The sequence below is a fragment of the Myripristis murdjan genome, chromosome 23, assembly GCF_902150065.1.
Source record: "Myripristis murdjan chromosome 23, fMyrMur1.1, whole genome shotgun sequence".
NCBI lineage: Eukaryota > Metazoa > Chordata > Actinopteri > Holocentriformes > Holocentridae > Myripristis > Myripristis murdjan.
Genome location: NC_044002.1, coordinates 2,527,622 through 2,545,814, shown reverse-complemented (window position 1 = coordinate 2,545,814; position 18,193 = coordinate 2,527,622). Strand labels below are relative to the sequence as shown.

Here is an 18,193-nt window from a genome sequence, read left to right as displayed (position 1 = left end):
ATATAATGTATACTTCGTATTGCCACATTATACAGGGTGACCCAAAAAAACGGGAATCTTTGAAGTGCGTATTGGCAGACATGAGCAAGTGGCAGCACAATTTTTAAAAAATGAATATTCCATCATTGTTTCTTAAATGGCATGTTTTAAGGTTTCAATTACTATGAATAAATATTTTTCTTCCATCACTCTTGGTTTTATTGGATTGTTAAAAGTTCCTGTTTTTTTGTGTCACCCTTGTACAATCATTCATTATGGTACCACAAAATGGCAATATATCATCATCTACAATTAATTGTGCTGTCTTAGATATAGATTTGGGTAAGGATTAAGGGTAAAGTTAGTTTAGGATTAAGGATCAAGCAATATATTTATTTACCAGTGCTATCTTACAAACTGACAGGGTTTCTGTTTTTCTAATTTGAAGAATATTCACTTCCTGGATTATTGCGGTTTTCATTTCAACTAAATGCGAGTCACATCCTTTATTTAAAACCTGAGTTTGAAGTGTGTTGTTTTCAGTGGTTTGGAAGTTGCATATTATATGCTGCATTTGCACATCCTCTTTCCTAATGTTTTTTCTGTACCTAACACTGTTTCTGTGAAACATTTCATACTTAGCATTAAGCTATTGTCTTTTTGTTATCTTAGAGAGAGCCACTGATTCACTTCTGCCCTTTGGGGGTATTCCCCAACCCATATGCACACACACATACACACATTCCATAACGTAACCATGGAAACTATTCCTGTGCTCTAAATGGTTTCTGAGTGATGTTCAGCCTGACATGTCAAGACCCCCGCCTCCCTTCGGAGATGTTGGCAGAGAGCCTCATCAGGTTTGTTTAGAAGATTTAAGGGAGATGGGACAGAAACCCACATTATTGTTCTGCAGAACATGCCAACTCTAGAAAAGTCGGTCACTGCAAGACAGCAACAGTGTTCTGCCTCAGTAAGCAGAGTGAGCTCTCAGTCCACGGCCTACACCTCCCCTCGACCTGCACCCCCCTAATGGGACACTCTGAGGTCGTTTCATTTCACTTCATTGCATTGCTTTCAACCTCTATCTAATTCTAAGGGACAAGGCTCGTCTTTTCCAGACTTTATGAGTGGTTGGTACTAACTAGATGTTAGAAGTGGCCTTGGTTCAATCCCTTGACCAGCCCTCAGTAAGTGCAGTTGACGTGCCCTTGAACTTGTGGACCCCCAACTACTGCAGTGAAGTTCCTCAGTGGTTTAGCTGCTTCAACAATAAAAGACTGTGTGAATGTGTGGAACTGTTTGAACATGAAGCAGGGTGTTGCTAGAAAGGCACATTGAGCTCAGTGTATCTTTTCTTTAAAATTAGAGGTCAAAAAGGGCTGGGTTCTGCGTATAGACTAGGGATTGGCACTTCAAGCAAAAATGCTATTCAATAATCACAGGGGAACTATTCAAACAATTCATGGCAAAGAGGATCCTGGCTTTGATTACTGCTGCTTCATGTGTTCCAATTTACAGCAATGCAAAGACAAACCAGTCAGGTGGATTGGAGATGCTAAATTGCTATAGGCAATGACTGTGGTTTGTCTAACGGTGTTAGCGTTGTGATGGACTGGAGACGTGTTCAGAGTGTTTCTCTGTCTTCCACCAAATGCACACTGGAATAGGGCTTTAGCCCCAGTGAACCTGAATACGAATTAATAGGTAAAGAGAATGAGACCAGTGTACATCAAGAGGGCCATGGGCATCTCTGGTTATATATTTAAGAAACAAATGACATCATCTAAGGGTCTGATGGTATCGCATGTCCAAAGATCACATCACTGTAATGTTAAACAGCAAGAGGTTTTGTAAACAGTTTTCACCCTATGGAAGATGGAAAAAAAAAACATTATTGTTTTAAAAAATCTAAGTTTAATTCTCAGTTGAGGGCTTGCAACAGAGGAGAGTGTCCCATTCCCACAAATAGAACAGGGAGCCACTCACTCCACTGGCCCAAACTAAGTTCTGGTATTGGGTATTGCCTCTATTATTAAATCTCTTCAGCCTATAGAAGTGATTCTAATTGAAACACAAGAGTTAACTCCAAAGGTGTCAAGCAAGCATTACATCCAGAGAAAGTTGGACACTGTTTTATCCTGTGGGTTCATGGGTATAAAGCATTCCAGACCAGCCAGTTTGGTACCATGAGTATGCTGTATGCAGATTACTGATGACATGCTACAAGATTTCTCAGTATCGAAGTCCTCAATCAAAGCAGTTACCTGTCTTATTTAGGACCACCAAATGTGGAAATTGTACAGTATAAGTAAATTTGCATGCCAGGGTTTACTGACTAGTAATATGAGCATCATTATGAATCCTACCTGTCACTGCTCTGATGTGACAGGTAGGAACTTGTAAGAAGTGTCTCACTAAAATATATGTTTAGTTGATCATTCATTATAATTGTTAAACTAAACTTGTTTGAAATTGGGAAATTTCGTAGAGAATTGAAAGCAAGTCGTAGGTTTTCACAATAGAGAACAGTGGAGAGTCATCAGCATAGAGACAGTATATGACCAATACTAATCATTACGAAAGGACTGAGCTGAAACTTGAAGCTGTGGGAAATGCCCTTGGTTCCAGTAAGGATCAGATCACACATGTATAGCCTAAATCCATGGGCATGACCCCACAAATCAAGAGAATGGAAAACACCTTCCAGATGAGGATGGTGACGCTAACAAGACTCAGACACAACCTGGATGTAGGAGAGTACTAGAATGCCCTGAAGCAGTACTAAAACATACTATACACATTATGAATAAAGCATACTGGGGTGTTTATGATGGTCTTTGTTTGCTGTGTTTTAGGTGGAGGTGGAGGTTTACAGAAGGGACTCCAAGAAGCTGCCTGGCCTCGGTGACCCTGACATCGACTGGGAGGAGAGCGTCTACTTGAACCTCATCTTACAGAAGGTGCTCAATATACAGATCAACTGTCATTTTCAGTGTCCTACCACCATCTATTGTTTCTAGACATTAAAAGGAACTACTCCCACCGGGAAATTGCACTAGCAAGAGTAACAGAGATACAAAGATATAGTTATGGCCAAATGTAGCTGAATTAAGACTTGTGTAAAGTATCATAATTGGTATACATACAGCAGTATGCAACAGTTTAAGGAGTAGGAGGGAAAGTAGGAGGAGTGGGAGGGGCTTGAGTCCAGCAAAGATTTTGGCAACAAACTTTTCCACACAGCACACATTAGTTTCAGGATTGTTAATAGCTTCTGAAATCACTTGGTGTAGGTTTAAGAGAACTGAAAACAATGTTACTTAACTGTTTATGATGGTAAGAACTAAGACTGGGCGATATAACAATATTATATTAATTTCATGATATAAGACTAGGTATCGTCTGGAATTTAAGATTGTCTTTTTGGTTCCATTAGAGAAGAGGGATGCAGTTTTCTTGACTGTTTTAGCTGTTTTAGTATTTGCCTGTGCCTGCTTGGTCATCATATCCGCATTACTAATGATTTTGTTTATCAAAAATCTGTTGGGTGAATATTTTGTGGAAACACCAATACCATATTTAATTTTGTCCATATTGCCCAGCCCCAGTAAAGACATATTTTCATCTGATCATGGCCAGTAGCAGAAAATTGCCCATTATTGCCCACTGGTACCAGTCCTTTGTAATGGCTCCAGTTCTGAAAATAAGATGTGACACTTTAAGCATGTATGTATATCAGCAAAATGTGCATCATTCGTCCTTGTCCCAGCAAATGAGTTTGAGTTCAGTCTGGCTTCTTTATAGTCAAATCCTCTCTATCCTGGCTTCCTCTCTCTCGTTCTATTGTGACTGTCCAATAAAGCAAAAACACGAAAAAAATCCACAGAGTCACTGGTACTAACTTACTTATTCAGTTCAAGAATTTACTAATCTTTATTAACCCATGAGGGAAACTGACATAGAGCTTTGGCGTTTTAGACTCTGTACTTTGTATACCAAGGAGTACGAAGCCTACCATGCCCTGAAAGCTGTGCTCTCTTTCAGTTGGACTATGTGGTGACTTGTGCCGTGTGCACACGCTCAGATGCAGGAGACATTCATATCCACAAGAAGAAGTGCCAGGTACAAAAACTGCAGTTCACCAAGCTCTTCAGCTAGTCAGAGATACTATCATTCCATTAGCAGAACACTCTAATTAGCATGTTTCTGGCTTCATTTATCACAGTTGTTAATTACGTTGTGGGTCTGCCTGACTTGTTTTGTTCCCCATCTCTCAGGAAGTGTTTGCATCTCCCAGCAAACATGCGATGGATAGCAAAGGAGAGGAGTCCAAGATGAGCTATCCAAACATCTTCTTCATGATCGACAACTTTGAGGAGGTACCTTTTGCCTTATTTTACTATTACTCCTACTTATACTATTACTGCTGTTACTAACACTACTATTTCTGATTCTATTATTACTACTATTGCTAGTAGTACTACTACTGCTACTTCCACTATCACTACTGCTACTTCCACTATCACTACTGCTACCATTATTACTATTACACTATTATACTAGTGCAGTATAACTACTTCTACTATTACTGTTACCTCTACTACTACTTGTACTATTACTACTAATGCTACTTCTACTACTACATCTACAACTATTAATACTTATACTTATGCTAGGGCTTGGTAATATGGACAAAATCAACTATCACTATATCTATATATATAGGCCTATCTATATATATCTGTATCTATATATAGATATATACATATCACTATATTCTTGACCTAATACCTTAATATCAATATTTTGATGACAAAATGTTTACACAATAAGATTTTTGATAAACAGTAATTTGTAATGTGCATATGGTGACCAAGCAAAGAGACCAATAACAGAACAGCTACAACAGTCTAATAAGTTGGGTAAGCAGCATCACTTTGCTGTAGTGCAGCCTTTAAAACTAGGAAAAGACAACACTGATGCCATGTCATGATAGCATGGAATCAAAAACCCCAGACTATATCTGATCTTATATCACAATATTAGGATAATATCGACAGATTGCCCAACTACTGCTACCACTACTATTATTACATCTACTTCTATGATTTCTATTACTATTGCTATTACTATTGCTATCTGTATTGTTACTACTGCTGTTACTACAACTGCTATTACCGCTTCTAACTGATACTATTATTACTGCTACCACTACTAGTAGTATTGCTAATATTGCAACTACTACTTCTACCGCTACTGCTACTACTAAGCTATTACTGCTTCCATCAGTATCTCTGCTGATATTTCTACTAAAATAATAGTAATAATAATAACAACAACAATAGTGATAATAATTATGATCATCTTTATTTCAATTTGTACAATTTGTATAGCTCCTCAGCTCTCAATCAAAACCAATCAAAACAATATTAACAATAAAAACAAATATAAAAAGTAGGATTATATTTTTAGTTTGCTCTTCTTTGTATATGTATTTTTTCTTCACAGGGAGTTGCACACTGAATTTTGTTGTACAGCTGTGCATTGATAACAAAGGCATTGTGTTCTATTAATTATATTCTAAAAGTGTGATCACACTTAATAACAGATCATTACACAAAACCCAGTTTTTATAGACTTATAAATGCGATTTAAAAGATAATGCATATTTAGCAGCCTGAGCTCCTCAGATTGATCCAAAGTCCAGAAGCTCTGATGAAGAAAAAAAAAAAAGAAACATCTCCCTGTTTTTAACAGCCAGTACGAATCTCATATTTTTAATGTTGACAGGAACAGTCAGTAAGAAAATCTTACTTTAAACGTAGACCTTGCCAACCGCCAACAGAATCCTCCTCTTTCATCTAGACTGTGGAGTGACCAACAGGAATCTGCCCAAGAAACACGGGCTGTCAGTCAGCTTATTTGGTTTCAAAGGTTTGGCGGTGGAGTCATCCCTTCCCTAAATGAAATCAGTAAACATCTGAAACAAATTAGATAACCAGTGTAAAGATGCTTAAATTGTTGTGTCTTCTCTGATGAGCTTATCGTCCCCACCAATAAGATGCCAGAGTAGCTGACTGTGGTGATGTGCATTGCTCTTGTGGCAGGTGGGCTGATCGACTTGATGCCACTAAAGTAATGAGGTGTGACTTCATGCTTTTTCACTTCATTTAAAAACAAGCTCCTGCACTAATGCCTATTTTTATAGGTTGGCTAGAGGGAACAACGCCAGCCTCGAGCAATTTCTCCCCATGGAGGAAATCAATAAATGTTTCTGGCTGTTCAGAAGCGAGAGAAAACGGCTATCTGTTGTCTGTGGTGGGAGCACACTCAGTTAAATGACTTCATGTCAGCTGGGTATCTACAATACTAGTAAACAATGGTTGTGTGCTTGTGTGTGTAGGTCTTCAGTGATATGACAGTGGGTGAGGGGGAGATGGTGTGTGTGGAGCTGGTGGCCAGTGACAAAAGCAACACTTTCCAGGGTGTCATCTTCCAAGGCTCCATCCGCTACGAGGCTCTCAAGAAGGTCTACGACAACCGGGTGAGAACCAGCACCCTCAGTCCATCAGAGGGAAGAGACCGACACTTATATGGGATTCAGTACAGTGTATATGAAAAGTTTACCAAATGCTGCAGCCTACAGTTAGCTTGGAAAACAGATGAGTTCTACAAGCTTATACAAGCTTCGTGCTAGTTCCATGTTTGCCAGCTGCAAATATCTTGGCTAAGAAGCCGTCCTCCAGCTTGTTGCACCAGGTGTGCCTAACTTCAGTCATAGCTTAGTTTGCACATAAAGGTAGGAAGTACACTGTAAATGGGTTGCATCATCGAGTTCAGGTCAAACTTAGAGTTAAGATATCACTGCAAATCTTCACTGGCCCAGTATAAATGGTATAAAATCTGCCTCTTTCACACTTTATCGCAGCACCTCGTCGGGATGCCCTTTGTCCCCATTATTATTCACTGTCGTCATTGAGCTCTTAGCCATTTGGCTTCATAAAGAGGAGAAATTGGATTACATATCAGTCTATTATACCTATTATAACCTCTGAGAACTAGTGGGGTGAAAGCAACCACACAGCAATGTAGATATTGTCATCTCTTGTGCATATTGTTCACGTCTATGCAAAATCCAATAAATAGTCTTGGGGAAAAAAATTACGTGAGCCCCCTACTAGATGTCATTTCTAAAACAACCATTATTATGGCTGAGCTATTAGAGAGATGCAAGAGACTCTTAGAAGACTGGAGGAGCAATATCTTGGTGATTTGCTTCAGCAGCATATCCTCTTTGATACACCGCACTTACCTGGGCATGATTCGAGTCCACAAGGTAGTGAAATATCCTCATTAGCTGCTCCAGAATAACTCTTTTATGGCAGTATAAAAAACAACAAGTCCCAGCACCTTTTTTCCCATGTAATTACAGTTATTTCTGAAAGCACTATTATGTTGTTTCTTCCTAGTGCCAAGGCCAATATGTGGAGGTTTGCTGCAGACACTTTACCTGCCACATCTATTTTCCAATTCAAATATGATGATAAGGAGGGATGTTTAATTTCCTTAGAAAACTGGTCCGGGACTTGTTCATTATGTAGGGGAGCAAGGAGCAATTGCTTGGGATAATTTTCCACCATGTGGACGTGAAGCGAGTTTTCACACGGCACAGTTACATAAAATGTCAACGCAAATACACAAAAATATGTGAATTTGCGCCGGGCTACACAAATTGTTTGTTCACATGTATTCGTGTGAGTTTTCAACTCGAGCAGAAAATTCGCAGCTATATTTGTGTGAGTCCACAATGCAAATATTCACTTTGGTCTGAACATGCTGTTAGAGGAGGATTAAGTCAACTCACACCAAAAACATCCAATAAACATACAAAACCTACATCAAACAATCTATCCGTTTGTTATATAATATCATGACTTAATTAATCAAGAAAAGAATCTTGGACTAGCTAGCCAAACACTTCCACAGGCATTTTGAATTGTAGACACATGAAATGGAAAAATGTGTTATTAGTAGTATTAAGCATGAAAATAATTTCCTGAGGATCATCATTCATTTAATATTAGTCAAGACTGCAGCAGAGTTTATTTAGAGTTAATCACTTTTTTCAAATGGTTATACATTTTTGTATTATTATATGTTGATGATAGAGCTTTGGTGTGTGTGTGTGTGTGTGTGTGTGTGTGTGTGCTGTAGGTGAGCGTGGCTGCCAAGATGGCCCAAAGGATGTCCTTTGGCTTCTACAAGTACAACAACATGGAGTTTGTGAGGATGAAGGGTCCGCAGGGGAAAGGCCACGCTGAAATGGCTGTGAGCAGGGTGCCAACAGGTGACACGTCCCCATGCGGGACCGAGGAGGACCAGGACTCACCCATGCACGAGAGGGTGAGGACAACACAGCCATCCCTCTTACCTGGCAAATGCACCATTATAATAGTAATCGTCCAAGGTGCAAGTGCATCTGGCTTTTAAAAGGCAATTGGAGTGCCGAATCCCATTCCTTTTAAAAGACTGGGTTATTGCATGTTATACCCAAAACACACCCATAATTAACTAAGAAACAAAGTACAGCACTTTTGAACCATGTGCCTGGTGCAACCACTCTGTTAAAATAGTCAAAGTGGCCTTGGACACACCCTAAACACACTTGCACCGTGCTCTGCTGACCATGTGCTCAGATCTTTAAAATAGAGCCCTGAGTCTGAACTGCCACCAAGAAAAAAAACATGTAAGTTGAGGTTTAAGTCTACATGGTAATCACTGTATCAGCGAGGGCAGCAGTGAGAGCATTATTCAAAAGAGAACATTTTATGAAAAACCCTGAAAGTATACGTAACAAAGAGTTTAATAACTGCAACACTGAATATTTTGGACATCATGTGTCCCTGTTGTTGCTTTGAGGAAGGCAGAAATAAAAGATTGATGGACCATCAGGTAGAAAACAGATATGCTCCCTAGACATATTTACCACTTGCAAACCCGAGATTTGCTACTTCCATACCATTTCTCCCAATTTGCCATACAGCGTCATCAATTCTGATGATTCTGACTAAGTTAATCATGGAATCGTCGGTAGTAATACATGTTATCAATACCCAGGCAGCCTACATAAGCTGCTCTACACTTTTAAAAACGACAAGCTAGCACTAGCTTCAAGCATTTACTATTGACCTGTGAACCTGTGTCGTTGTTAGCTGTGATGATTTTGCAAGGGTTTGAACAAACGTGTCAACACACTGAAGGCATCAGGACGAATTGTCAAGTAGGCCTCCCAACATCTCTGATATGACGTGAACACAGTATTAAGGTGTGTTCAGACCAAACATGAAGCCAGCTTTTAATATGGTGTGATTACATACAAAGCTAATGCAAAGACAAATGACACGAATTACGTGAACTGACACAAACACTTAAAATTTGCGTCACTCGCTTATATTTGCATCACATGAAATTTTTCATCTTGAGTGAAAAATTCACGTCCGTATTGTGTTTGGTCTGAACACTCCTTTAGACTACCACATGGCCAAACATTTTCATGGAAGAACCTCCGAGGGATCAGGGCCTTCGTCAGAAAGAGTATTGATTGAGGGGTGATGAATTCAAATCTCCTCTCCACAGGGAAACTGTTTGGATCTGGAAACTCAAAGCCATGGTATTCTCAGTTAATGAAGAAATAGATTTCAGACCATATTTGTACTTGTTGTGTTGGTATATATCAGGATGTCCCTCATTGCTGCAGTCAATATGAGCTCTTCATATGGACTAGACATCCCTGCTGGTATGTTTTTACTCCCTATGTGTGACATGCCAGGCTCATAAAGGCGTTTTTCATAGACAAGTGTTTTTGAAGAGCGTATGTCTCCTGTTCTTCTCTAAGAAGCTTTTCAGAAATTGAATTCAGGTTAACGTGGACGCTCTGAAGCCTGCAGATAACCTAAAGTCATGATCTACCAAGACAAGGCTTCCTGTTTGTCAGTGCTCATAAGCAGCATGCCGGCAGACCAGCAGTCTGGAGCCGCTCAGTTCCTCAGGTTTGCCTGTGGCCGGCGAGAGGGGGCTGGGAAACAGAGCAGACACAGAGAGCCCCAGCCTGCCAGGCACACACTGAACCAGCAGAGAAGCTTCAGTGTGTGTGGAGGAAACGAGGTCATCATCAATAATACATGTTGCTGGACTGTATGATACATCTTTTAGCAGGACTGTCATCTAGATGTGGGCCTGTGTGTGTGCTATGCACACACCCTTGTTTCAGCTGTGATGGCTTCAGATGATTTCCAGTGTAGCTGCTGAGATGAGCCTTTTTTTGTAGGCCCTGCATGGCGGCTGGTATTTGATTTGATTTGATTTAAAAAGTTTATTTTGAACAACAATAAAACAAAGCAACATGAATAACAACAGACAATGAAGTTATGTTCAAAAAGGAGTGGGAAGAAGTCGAAACTTATGTAATCCCACCCCCTCTACTAGTACCTGTACAAGTACCTGATGGATTTATCCTGCTTCTTAAATATTACTACTATCAATAACCATTATATAATAATAATAATAATAATAATAATACAATAACAATAGCAATAATAATAATAATAATAATAATGAGAATACAATATTAGCAATAGTAATAACTACGATCATAATTTCTAATTAATATACACCAGTTAATATATTTACATTTATATTAAAGGACAAGGACAAAAGTACTTAACAATAACAACACACAACATAAAAGAAAAGAATCCAATAATAATGAACAGATTTAAGTATAGTAACAATAAATAAAGAATAATTAATAATACAGTGTCCTGTGCTCACCTAGTAGCCTGTGTTTACCAGTACACCCAATCTGATGCATGCTGCACCCTGTGCTGTTTAACAAGGGGGAGCACCTGCAAATGAATGCTTGAATTAGCTTAATAAATGATCTCATTACCTTCGCTGGATAGATTTAATATATCATGGTGATTGTGGCAGGACATTAGGCTGCTGAAGTTCTCCTCTCATTTATTTGAGGATGAAACTGGTGATACATTTTATTTGAGCTGGCACTGGAAGGATCTTGAGGTTACGTCATCTGGTTTATGGTTTTGGTTTGTCTTCCCTCCGAAATAAAACAGGAAACTTTCATCGTCTTCCTTCAGAATTTGCTTAAATCTCACTGTTTGATTCATTGGATCAAACGGTGATCTGAAGGTGTTGTTACATCTCTGGTGTTTTAAACTTGTAGGTGACCTCCTTCAGCACACCTCCAACACCAGAGAAGAACCGTCCCTCGTTTTTCTCCCCGTCTCTGCGGCGTAAGATGCCCCGCAACCGAATCGCCGAGATGAAGAAGTCCCACTCGGCAAACGACAGTGAAGAGTTCTTCAGGGAGGAGGAAGATGAAGGTAGTTCCAGGTTTCCCAGTACTCACGTCATTTCTAGAATATCATCAAATCATGAGCGGTGTCTTTTAGGCAGGAAATTCTCAAGTGAAGTCATAGAATATCAGAGAATTTTTTTTTAAAGTGATATTGGCATTTTATGTTTCTTGAAATGTCACATTTTCAAGTTTTGTGTCATAGTATAAAACGAGCAAACCAAATGTAACTCTCCATTCACTTCCATAGTGCAGCAGAACAGCTCCCAAAATGACACTTAAAGCACAGAAACCTGACCAAAGTGGATTATGCCAATATAAAAAGCGACAAGTACCCATTTTTCGAGGAAATGAAACACATTTTTCTTGTTACTTTCATATTTGAAATGGAGAGTAGATCTCGTAGTTAGTGTCCTCAGCAAACCTCCACATACCTTGTGCCATGAACAAATGACCTAATAGTATTTTCACAATTACTTGTAATTACACATGAAAAATGAGTATCAGGACTCTCTGTTAATTATATTGGCATAATTCACATTGTTTGCATTTGTTTCTGTTTGAAAAGTGTTATTTTGGGAGGAGTTTTGCTGCACTATGGAAGTGAATGGAGAGACACAAATCCAGTAACTGTAAAACCCAACACCCTACCAAAGTTCAGTTTGCTTTAAGTGTTGGGAACTTGTCACAGCAGCAGCTTCTCCTCTGTGCTTCACTGGATGAGATACAAATAAGCTGTATTGGTTCGGAGGCTGACAGAAGGGCAGGATTCATCATGAGCAGGAGTGGAGGGGCGGATGATTAATGTGCCGATGTGAAGCAGTGTGTGCTTGTGTCTGCCAGACCTCCACAACACCACCAACCTGCGCTCTCGCTCTCTGTCTGGTAACGGGCCGATCGCTGGTCGGCTCCTGGCTCAAGCTCAACCGGACGGAGGAATACTTCCTGCTGTACTCCCACCTCACCCTACGTCACCCTGCCGCTTCACCGCATCACCACAGGTCAGAGGAGCACGCTGCACACACTCACTGGCTCTCTGCATACGGCCCCTCTGATGAGGCCAACACTAATGTGCATCTGCAGACCTGCTCGTGTGTACATGGACTGTGTGGAAATGCAGGAGATTTTGTGAGATAGTTTTTATCACAACACAATGCATGCCAAGATACTTTCTGTGCACGCCTGTAGAGCTGCTACTATAATTATGATGTACAATCTGAATATATGGGATATCTAATTCCCCCTAGTTATGCTATTCATGAATTGTACTCTATTGTTGCTGTACACTGTTTTGCAACTGCAGTGGCATTGAGCTCATAGTTAGTGCTGCATTTTATTCAGAGGTGTTTCCACTATTCTGTCCCCCTCATGTTTATAAATAGGGAGGACAAAAAATTAGAAATACACATCTATTGCCTTAGTCTATCTATCTATCTATCTGTTTCCCCCCAACAAAAATAAGTGTTCACTTTCTCACAATATAAAATGTAGGATGTTTAAAAAAAAGTATTTGTGAAAGAAATAAAGGTCATTTCATTTAGGTTTCCAAGGGTTAAAGTTTGATAGACTTATTTTGTTTGGGTTTTTTTTGTGTGTTTTTTTTATTTTTATTTTTTTTTTATTTTCTTGCTCAGATATTCTGGAGGTGAGGCAGAAGCCCATTCTGATGACATAGCAGAGCCTGGCTCCCTCAGAGCATCACTACCAAGTGCCTATCTGCATCAGGCCCCTGAGACAACAGCGCCACCCAGTGTTGAGACAGAGCAAACAACCAAACGTCAGCTTTGCCTGACAGAGGAGAGGACTAATGTAAAACCTTTGCGGACAACAAACAAACCAGCCATTCAAGAAGTGCCTCTTCCTTCTTTTAATTACCTGCGTGCGGAGGATTTGCAGGTGATCGGTCGTCTCCATGGCAACGGGCCCTGGCACACAACGTGGCTGTCAGGATCACATGACCTCAGCGTGACTAGGCACTGGCTGAACTCTGACCAGGAGGAGAGAGGATGAGGAATGTGTCTGTTTTCTTGTAAATATCTTGCTGCTTAACTATTCACTGATACGCCTTGAGAAAGGTTCTGCTTTTAACGATACATGAAGCTTTCCCCGTTCTTTGGTTCTTTTTGTTGTGGAAGTGTTTTTGTTCCTATCTGCGACAACGTGCGATGTGATGTTAAAGGGATTCTGTATGTAACTAGTTTATGTTAAAACACACGAGTGTGTATTATAATTTTGTGTGCGAGGAAAGAGACAATAACTGCTAGACTGCTGCACTCTTGATCCTACATGTAGGCGTAGTACAAGATATATTAGCAAATAGGCTGTGAAGGTCAAGGTTTGGGTCAAATCCACAGCTCCTCACATTTGTAAGACGTATCCAAAAACAGGGAGTAGGTATTTGTAAAGTATTTCAAACGCCCGGGGAAGTGAAACGCACCACTAGAAAGAGTACACTTCCTTGAGATTCAAATCGTTTTATTTCCAAACCATCTCAGGGTTCCCACGCATCCTGGAAAACCTGGAAATGTATAGACTAGCTTTCCAGGCATGGAAAACGCCTAGAGAATTCCAAAGCTGATCCAATGCCCTGCAAATATTAGTGAGATCCTGGAAAATTATACGGTTCGGCTGAGATGACATCTCCAGATGCTTCAGATCACACTGCACGTTTTCAGAGGCTGGTGCCCCGTTGTGTTTTGGTGAACTGCGGTGCCACACGTGTTTGGAAGGCCAAACGGGGCAAAACCACACAAACCTGGCACTTTGTGCATCAAGAACTCATGTAAACCTTGTCCACATGTTTGCATACTGTTACCATGTTTTCAGCTGTTTGGCCACTTTGTCCGTTTGGAATCATGCTAAGATGGCTTGTGAGGAACAGCTGGCATGTGCAGGGCTCAGTGAGTATGTCCTTGAAAAATCCTGGAATATGATTTCCTTAAAAGACCCCTGGGAACCCTGCATCTCCTGAGACATGGAATCCTACTGGATTTGACCACAACCTGCGAGACAGAACAACTTTTCCATTTTGAGCTAAACTGGCCCCGCTGTGTAATAACCAACGGTATTATAGCGTAGAACTTAATCTGTAGCTTTCCACCGCAAAGAGAAACAAAGAATCCTAATCCAACTTTAACATTTTTACACAAATTGTGATTTTTGCAAACTGGACGTGACTTGAATAAGTATTAACAGTGATGAAGGAAATAGGGAAACTGGAATAAGCAGCTTGACTGTAGTTTCTCCTAAGTGTGGAAGAGTGAACTCCAAACCAGACCCGGGTCAGCTGTAAATACTGTTTTCCGAGTTTGTTTTATCTCCCTTGTCGTGCAAGATGGGTGGGGTTTAACACATCAGGGGATTTTGGTGCAAGTGGTCAATCACAGAGAAATATTCTGTAATTAATCTGGCTGTTTTTGCATTATTTTACGAGGCAAGCCTCCACCCTGTTGCACCTGTTAAGGATGAATCGAACTCTTACAAAATATATTTTTCAACTTTATTTGACCCGCATCTGTCCCAAACCTATAGCCATAGGGTTTTTGCGCAGGGATACGCGGTGTTGACGTTAGAACTAAACTGATCCCCTTTTCCTCGATGGCCCCTAAAGCCTTAAGATCAGACTGTGTAATTCTAATCTTGATCGCATTTGCTTTCTGACCACTGAGGTCCTATCATTTCTCCAGACTTGTAAATGTTCTTTCCGACTGCATTCTCATCCTCTTTCACCACAACGGGCATTGCTCTCCACCAGCCATGGCTTCCAAAGAAACCTCGCTCCACTCTGTGCGCACAGTCACATTGAAGTACTTCGTTTTTTGGGGGATGGTCCCGATTGCCTAGTTGGCGATGACGTGACGAGAACATAGACACCAGAGTCATCCGCGTATACGGCTGACTCCATGCTAACACTTCAGCTTACACTATGATGTGTGACATATGTGACCACCGGCCACTAGCGTTGTCTCGAAAGTGCAAAACACCGACTTGCAGCAGCTCTAAAGCAAAGTGGAAATTTTAAATGACGTGGCAGTTTTGTGTGAATTGACACAAAACATTAAATATAATCGAAATATGAGAAATGGCTCACAGCTACGAGGAACTATTTTCTGCTTCCACAAACAGAGGTCTTTGCCGAGTTTGCTATTGACCATATTCACTTGGTGGACATTTTCAAAAGTCTGGGTGGGACCGAAAGAGCGAGTCCGGCCAGTTATTTCACAGATGCACTTCAGAAAACCATGCGTCTGCAGAATCCAGAGGGATATCGCTTCACATTTTGACTGAGACTGAGATTTTAAGAATGTAAAGTTGTTTTTATTCTATGGCCTGTAGATTTTTTTTTTAAATTAAAATAAAAAAAGTAAGAAAAATAAAAATGAAGTCGTTATAGCTGATAGGTTCGTTTTCCAGCCACGTCTTCGTCCACTGTTGAGTGATTTTTCACGGCAGTCTGCTGTCACCACCAGCTTCACTTCCCCTGGTCATTTAAAACTCTGATATTAAAGAGCCTCTCTGATGAAAACCAAATTTTAACCCTGTTCGCATGTCTGTGTGCCACAAGACATATCAGGAGTGAAATAAGCAGCTCACATCATGGCCGACTGTCTGCATCGTCAGAGATCCACACAAAAACACAGGCCAAAGGGACAGTGACATCTAAGCCATTTTCAAGTGTGAAGGGAGGTTTTTTCTCATAGAATAAACCTCTACATATGTAATATTAATGAACAGAGATGCGTTTTTAGGGGTTTTGTCAATGCATGGAGGGGGCCTTTAATTATTTTTGTACATTTTTCTGGTCTCTAATACAAAACTGCTACTTGGCTGCGTATGATATTTTAGCGGAACAGTAGCCAAGAACAGACACTGTATCCAACACTGGCAAGACAGTCACTCACAACTTCCAGCCATTTTTGTAAATTAATTTTCAACGCACAGTACACATTTAATGTTCAATTACATCTATTTGAGAAGGTACATACAACGTTTTATTAAGATATATTGACATTTGGGCACATAAACGGTTAACGTATTATCTCAGGTAGGGAAAAGCTGCCAGGCTCTAGAGATTCCACTTTGTTTGACGGCTGCTGGAAGTTCATACTTCCTCACTTTGGAGATGATGCTAGTGGTTTACTCTCAGGTGGCACTGAGCACCAGCGCCACTGATCTACCAGGGTGAACACACACAGATGAATTGGGAGACAGGGACGTTGGCCGGCGGTCCATGAAAATCCTGAAATTCTCCCGGAGTCAGAGCTCCTGGTGTTGTGTGCGTTACTGTTCCTGTTGCTGTCGGTTATCCCTCAGATCTGCACTCAAACATGAAGCCATTCCTGATCAAAGTCAGTCCGCAGTGTTCTCCATGTTCTGTCGTCTGTCTGTTTATTTGTCTGTCTGTCTGTCTGCATCTCGTTCTCACACACACACACACACACATCCAGGCCACTTCTCAGTTTGGACTCCCGGGCTTGTGAGCGGAAGGCGGCCGAGCCAGACAGCACTGTTTTTTTCTGCGTCGCTGTTTGAGTCCGGTTTGGTTTCCTGGCTGAATGTATCCACTCTGTCGAACAGCAGCGACCGCTTTCCCAACCATTTGATATGAGCGAAATGACAGTTTTGCACTGTAAAATGCTTTTAGAGACAGTTTGAGAATCGTTGGGTTTGGTGTTTATTTCTTGACTTTTAGGACTTTGTTAAACCTGTTTCTGTTTTTCTGTTGTTTTGTTTTGTTTTGGACATGTTCTTACATCACACTTTCTGATGCTTTAATCATTGCTTTTTGTATTCAGATAGAAAATAATGTGCATGTTAAGTCCATACTCCTGTTGCATAATTTCCAAACTGTATGTACATTTCTCTGTATTTATTTATTGAAATACACATTACCAGAAAAAATGCAACTTGTTTTATCCTCCTGACTATTTGATATCAGTTATGGACCTGCAATTTAAAGGAATGCCGCATTGTTTTGCTTTTCTTGATTTTATTTAGTCTGGACCGTCAGATCCTTTAATTATCTTACCGAGGGACAGAGATTGTTCAAAGAAAGACTTTGAAGTTTTAGCCAGTTTTCATGCCACCAGTTTCAGTATCTTCCAAAAAAAAAAAAAAAAAAAAAAAATAAGGTGAGACAGTATTTTTCTTACAGCCTTAAGAGGCGGACCATTTATAGCTGCTTTTGTTTTCCAGTGTAGAGATCCAGTCAATTTGTAGATAATTCAAAAAGCTAATAACAGCAAAAGAACGAAGATGCAATTTGTTTGGTGCAGAGTGAAGAAGAACTGGGTCATAATGGCATGAGCAGTGATTGCCACCATGGCTGAACAGACAGAAAAGAGCGCCATGTACTGAAACTGCATCAGCAGGGACTGGGAGGTCACAGCCCCGCCCACGCGGCTTGATTGACAGTTGCATCATGAACTAGAGTGCGGATTGGGCTTCAGATTTTTGTCCAAACCCGACTTGAGCCTGAGATTTTGCCATCACCTGAAATAGCCTACATGTTGCCTTCAGCGTCATCACGTAAACTCGAGCACTGTACAGGAAATTGCCCAGAACAGACAGTACGTATTTAGGTTTTCACTAAAATATATGAATATGATCTGAACCCAAACATAATTTCTAAGTTTTTGTCTAAACCCAGCCCAACCTGGATGAGTGTGGACAAAAATTTAGAAATGGAACGAAAAGTCAGAGGCATCCCGGTGGCTCACTGGGTAAGAGCGCGTGCCGTGTACCAAGGCTGAGTCCTGATCACATCATTCTGGGTTGGAATCTGACCTTTGACCCTTTGCTGCTGGTCATCCCCTCTGCGACTGTCAGATAAAGCAG

At 40.5% G+C, this 18,193-nt stretch overlaps 1 protein-coding gene across 1 annotated transcript in view; it reads left to right on the top strand.

The window, feature by feature from the left end:
• Positions 1–15,712, top strand: part of kiaa0930 — a 50,403-nt gene extending 34,691 nt beyond the window's left edge. The window contains 10 exon segments of the mRNA XM_030045811.1: positions 2,838–2,942; positions 4,027–4,104; positions 4,260–4,361; positions 6,386–6,526; positions 8,197–8,385; positions 11,225–11,384; positions 12,200–12,243; positions 12,245–12,322; positions 12,324–12,357; positions 12,991–15,712. Of these exon segments, the coding sequence (XP_029901671.1) occupies positions 2,838–2,942; positions 4,027–4,104; positions 4,260–4,361; positions 6,386–6,526; positions 8,197–8,385; positions 11,225–11,384; positions 12,200–12,243; positions 12,245–12,322; positions 12,324–12,357; positions 12,991–13,031 (972 nt within the window). The 3' untranslated portion in view covers positions 13,032–15,712.
• The last annotated feature ends 2,481 nt before the right edge of the window (positions 15,713–18,193 follow it).